The following is a 6,000-nucleotide window of genomic DNA, read 5'->3' on the forward strand; positions in this document are numbered from 1 at the left end:
CCAGACCTCTCACCGATCCATGCATTCCTTCCTTCGCATTTCCTTTCCTCTAGACCTAATTACAAGCCTTACTGGTTCTCTTCCAACCTAAGTTTTCTTCTCTTTGCCTTTTGTAGATTTTGCATTCATAACTGAATTTCACAATGTGTATCTTACAATTCACAGTAAGCAAACTCAACCACAATTGACCTGTTCTCAGAGATAACCAATTATCCCCCCACGCCCTGGACTACCGGCGGAGAATTCCGGCAGCCGTGACTGGGAGGATCCGACATGTTATGCTCTCTGAACATGATGGGCAAGCAAGAGCACACCTCCCTTCCCCATCTTGACCTTAGGTACATCAGCTTGACCTACACCCCACTTTTCTACCAGTGGTGCTGGCCACTAGGCCTGAACTTAATCCTCTTGAAACTGTCCAAACAATACGACTCAAAGGTTTAGGTCAGGACAGTGCAACTCCATTACATACACAACAGCACACGTCTGCCATCTCTATCCAGCTCAAGCGTGTATACAGGGATGTTCTGCCAAACAAACACACACGCATACACAAACGCGTGCACACAAACAGGGAGGAAAAAAGCTGATGGGGCAAAGGAGCCAGAAGTGGGTTTCTGGCAGTCTGGGTAATTAATGTGTATGTCAACACTGAAAGAGCTGTACCATACAGGAAATCTGAGCTCAGCGCATCCACAATACAGACAGACAGGAGGGAGAGGAAGAATACAGGAATGGAAAGAATGAGAGGGAAGATAATCGTTATCCATCTTGACTCTGATGCTTCATGGATGATATGAAATATGTGCTGGCATCGCCGTCTCAACAAGAGACATGATTGGAGTACTTCTGTCTGTAAAATCTAGACCGTTCATGTAAAGTTTCTCACATACTGTACAGAGACCGGGGCAAGTTGTCACTTTTTATTAACAGTACAGTGAATAATTCTTAGAGCGGGTTTATCTAGTTATTTTCTGTATAATTCTTGACTTTTCTGACTTGAGACCATTTCTGTATAATTCTTGCCCAGGAGGGAAAAAAAGAGTTTGCTAAACACACATCCAATAACAGGGCATGTTGTCTCACTACAGTATGTTGGGATAAGTTGACACAACAGTCTATTACAGGCTGTTCAGCAAATTTTTAACATGAAATGAATTATAAAACAAATAAATTCATGAAACAGCAAAAATCTATAAAAATATCAAGCCGTTTAATACTGCAAAATAAATTAACAATTTATAACATTTAAAGCACATGTGGCAACTTGCCCCAATAAAGATCCTCAAAACACAGTTCTCACATTCTCAGTTAAAAGATAAAACACTTATAGTTTGTTTTTTTAAGACAACTTCCCTGTGTGACAACTAGCCCCAATCTTGTCTATATTAAATCCCTGAGGTTGAAATAGGCATGTTTTCTACAATGGACTGCTGGTAGATCTTTACGAGAAAGGACAGTTAAACTGCAGTTCACATCCGTTTTCAAATCTGAAGTAAATCAACCTATCCTTTCATTTTCAGATCATTTTCAGAGGAATTTTGAACTTGCTGTATAATCATTGCTGCCAATTCAACATGGTCTCCTCCGAATTCTTCTGTACAAAAAATCCTTACACAGTATGAACTTGCAGACTACATCACTGTGATGACAAACGAAAACAAAACTGAGCTAATTTCAACAAAATTCATTACTCTACAAAATTAAGCTTTAAAAACATCTTCAGAGGAACTTCTACCACCACTTAATCAAGAGCATGTGCTAATGTAACCCTAAACTACATCAATCAGAAAAGTAAAATAACAGAAAGGAAGAGCTTTTAAAGCAACACACTTTAATTCAGAACTCACTATCTCTGCTTTCCCTCAGATGTTGTTTCCTTTTTATGAGGTTTGTTTTTTTCTGTCTTTCAGGAGCCAGGAAGGCATTGAGCTAAACCTTAATTACACCAGGAACACCGGGGGTTCTGCTTTTTATTCGCTGCTTGGAAGCTCATCGTGGCAAGCAGAAAGAGAGGAGATCAACAGAATATTCCTCTCTGAAGGCAGAGAGAGAGAGATGAGTGCACATGCAGCAGTCACATCCCTTCATCTGGTTCTTACACTGCCTAGATAGATAGATAGATAGATAGATAGATAGATAGATAGATAGATAGATAGATAGATAGATAGATAGATAGATAGATAGATAGGATTTAATCACTATACATGGTTTAATATTCAAAATGAAGAGTGCCACCTGTTATAATTCGGAGATAATGCATGGAGACATTTAGTAAAGTGGATCAACAAAAAACATTATATAAATTTCTCCATAATTCCGCTATTAATGCTTCTGTCTCACGTACAAGGTTGTAACAGCTTCTATGCAATAAAAAAACAGGCCAGAAAAAGTAAAGTAGCTTTCATTCTAAAAGACTAATGAGTCATCTGCTTATGTATATAAAAAAAAATCAAAAGGCATCACTTGATAGTCGACAAATGTTGAGAAACACAAATCCTGCTTGACGACCTCATTATCACTAAACTTTGTGTCTGTGTTTTGGGTGTGTATGAGCGCGCTTGCTTAGAAAACCCACACCTGCTTTCCCGTATGTTTCAGACGGAAAATATAAGGAAGGGTTTTATTATAAATATGCACATTATTAATATTAATATGTTATTATTAAAATGGCTCGTACCTGCATGGGTCGCAAAGGTTGCGCAGAGAATAGCTAAACCGAGCAGGCAGGCGGGAGAATGGTCGCGGTGTATCCACGCTGAGAGCATCTTCACCCGGTCACGCAACTGCCAAATGCCCCCAGGTGCTCTCGCTCCAGTCGGCTGAACCTCGCTGAATCCTCTGCGAAGGATACTTCAAATAACGTTAGTGGAAACGTGGAGGCGGGTTCCTCCTCAAACTTCACAAACTTACAAAAGAACGCACCGTGGTTTATAACAAACACTATTTCCCCAAATCAGGACGCGATATATGTCGAATTAGTTACACAAAATGTTCAGTCAGGCACATCGCAGTCCCCGTCCGTAGTGAAACACAAAATAGCCAACAACCTGCGTAAAGTTCATCTCGCTCACAACTCCACTGAACCAGCGAACGCGTTTTCTCTGGCACTGTTTGAAAACTGCTGAATTATTCCGCGAACGAATAGAAAACAAAAGTACTTGACAGCTTTGTTCCTGTTGAGACGAGAAGAAAAAGTTGTCCGTGAGCGTTAAATATAATGCCATAGTTGTGACATCTCCGCTGTTATCTGTGGAGCGCCATAGTCCTGACGCTGCCGCTCGTCTGTGTCTCGAGTACTGAGTGTAAACACTAACGCGGGTATGAAGCGCGAGCCTCCAGACTCTCATCTCCCCTCAACCAATCATCAACCTTCAGACCCACACTGAGCTCTGGCGAACAGAGACGCGAATAGAGATGTGAATGGAAACACGGAAAGCCCGGAGACGGATTCGGGATTCACTTGGAGGAAAAATATTAATGTTATATATTTTTTTACTTATAGCTAAATAAAAATGGTTTCGTTATTTTACATAGAATTGTATATTGTTGTTGTTGTTGTTTAAATTGTCTATATTTTAACAATATAATTAAAGAAAATTGTTTAGTTATTTATCTAGCCATTTTTCTGATGTATGTGAGCTGCGTTCTTTTGGCCTTTACCATGTAATTGACTGTCTTTAATTCTAATCTTCTATGATTATGATAAATTAAGGGTGGTTTGGATGAAGGATTTACAAGAATGTGTTAATGTTAGTTTTGTTATTAGGGTTAGTAACACAATCACAATTTACAGCCATGCTTCCCAGCATGTTTCATTCACGTTCAGTGCATTTATGAACGTATTCTCGGGAACACCACAAGAGGGCGACAGTTTCTACATGTGTTTTTGAGTCATTTCAGATGCTGAATATAGGCTGATTGTCCAGTGGCCATTTGGTTTCATTGTTACCCTCCAGAAGACTGCAGTCAGAGCGCTCAGGTTTTGGTTGGGTAAGCAGAAACTAAAAGGTAAACAGGTTATTCAAATCGCAGTCTACTTGCCACAGGAAGCAGAATCTTTTGTAATGCAGATGGAGGAGGACCATATATTGGAGTCTGGTAAGGGCAGCAGTTCCTGATCTGCAGGTGTTGCTAAACCAGACAGGGAAAAACACTCTGTAAACAACAATTTCATTTATATTTAATGTGAGTCGCTGAGTGGTCAGTGTTAAAAAGTGTAAATGTTTACAGATCACAAATCTGTTCTGACATGTTACACCTAATACTTTTTCTCCCCATATATCAGGTGCAGTTCTTAAATTTATAAATACAGTATGCTCTATTTACACCTGCTGAAGCAGCTAATAGAAAAAAAAGAAAAACAAAAATACATCCTGTGAAGACATGAAAAAAATGGTGGTTATAAAAAGAAAGTCTTGTTAACTGTCAGGCGATGTTCATGCTAAAATGACTGTGCCTGGCAGTCTTTAACACAAATCTGATTTTGAAAGCTCATAATCCTGCGGACCAGTGATGATTTCCCTCATCTTTCCCTCTTCAGTTTCCTGGAACATGGATGTGTTTCAGAGTTTTATCTGGTCATAAAATACAATAAATAAGATAGGACAAGCACTTAAAAAATTAATGATTACGGAATAGTTCACCCAAAAAATATGATTTGCTAAAACTATATATTAACCCTGAAGCCATCCAAGATGTAGATTAATTTATTTCTTTATCAGAACAGATTTTAGCATTACATCACTTGCTCACCAGTGGTTCATCTGCAGTGAATTGGGTGCCGTCATGAGAGTCCAAACAAATTATAAAACATCACAATAATCCACAAATAATCCACATTACTCCAGGCCACCAGTTAATGTATTGTGAAGAAAAAAATGTGTGTATGTCCATTCCATCACTGTCAAATTTGCGGTAAAAAAACGGCAGCTGTGGTTGCCGGAATTTTACCGTAAAAAATATGGTAGCAGCATTTTAGGTTTTACGGTATTAACTTAAATTTACAGTTAAATACCATAATTTCATTAACTGATATAATGTTAATATACCAACCTATTGAAGTACTGAAATCTGTTTTGTACCTTTGTAATACACTGATAACCACCAAATGCAGGTGGTGATGAGAAAGTCACATGATGATCCAAAGCCCATCACAAGCAGCTTTTAACTAATAACATTTATAGAAGGTACGCAGTGTTATTCACACAAACGCTAAACACCATCACGGTAACACACATGAAACTGAAATAATGCAATAAACATTCATTTAACAACATTAGGTGTAACACACAACCCTAATATACAAAACTGATTAGAAAAAACTAAGAAGAAACAGTTATTTCAACAAAAAAACATCAAATTTGAAATGTAACGCAGGGAATTCTGGGAATGTCAATTTACGGTTATTCACTGTAAATTATACGGTCTTTTTACTGTAGCATTTTTACAGTCTTTTACCATTAAATTCAAGGTCATTTTTTACAGTGATCATTAAGACCATTTTAACTTCAAAGCGTTGCTTCCAACTAAAATGCAAGTCCTCTATCTATGATAGTGCTTTTTCTCAAAAAGTCATCAGTCTTTTTTGGGTGAACTATTGCTTTAATATTCCTGTTTAAGAATCAGTAAATAATAATAACAGATTTGAGAGCATAAACATACAGAATGACTTTGCTGCATCTTTAATTGAATCCATAAGATGTTGCCACTAGCTGAGCAAACTGTCATACCGATTTGATCCTCTGCCAGTGTCATCAGCTCAGATAAGTTTGCAGCCTACTAATGGAACACGGTTTGCTTTCATTACTTCTCAAACACATCTTCAGTTACTGGGCAGATGGAAATTGCGATAAGATTTGCAGTGCTTCAGTCTGAATAATGTTGAGATTAATTGGAAATGTGACTCATGATGAGCCGTGTAACAGTGAGGTGAGAGAAGGTACGGAGTGAGAGGGATATAAGCGAGAGTGACAGAAGTGTGGTGGTAAAGAGGATAAA

The 6,000-nt window shown here is 38.3% G+C and overlaps 1 protein-coding gene across 1 annotated transcript in view; it reads right to left on the reverse strand.

The window, feature by feature from the left end:
• The window catches only part of LOC107585316 (netrin receptor UNC5B-b-like), a 57,324-nt gene extending 53,958 nt beyond the window's left edge, over positions 1-3,366 (reverse strand). The window contains exons 1-2 of the mRNA XM_016272289.1: positions 3,251-3,366; positions 2,681-2,841 (exon numbers count right to left, since the gene is read on the reverse strand). Coding sequence (XP_016127775.1) covers positions 2,681-2,841; positions 3,251-3,264 — 175 coding nt within the window. The 5' untranslated portion in view covers positions 3,265-3,366. The remainder of the gene's footprint in view (positions 1-2,680; positions 2,842-3,250) is intronic.
• Between the last annotated feature and the right edge of the window lie 2,634 nt (positions 3,367-6,000).

This window comes from Sinocyclocheilus grahami, unplaced genomic scaffold (assembly GCF_001515645.1).
Source record: "Sinocyclocheilus grahami isolate Dianchi unplaced genomic scaffold, SAMN03320097.WGS_v1.1 scaffold69.1, whole genome shotgun sequence".
NCBI classification, from domain to species: Eukaryota; Metazoa; Chordata; class Actinopteri; order Cypriniformes; family Cyprinidae; genus Sinocyclocheilus; species Sinocyclocheilus grahami.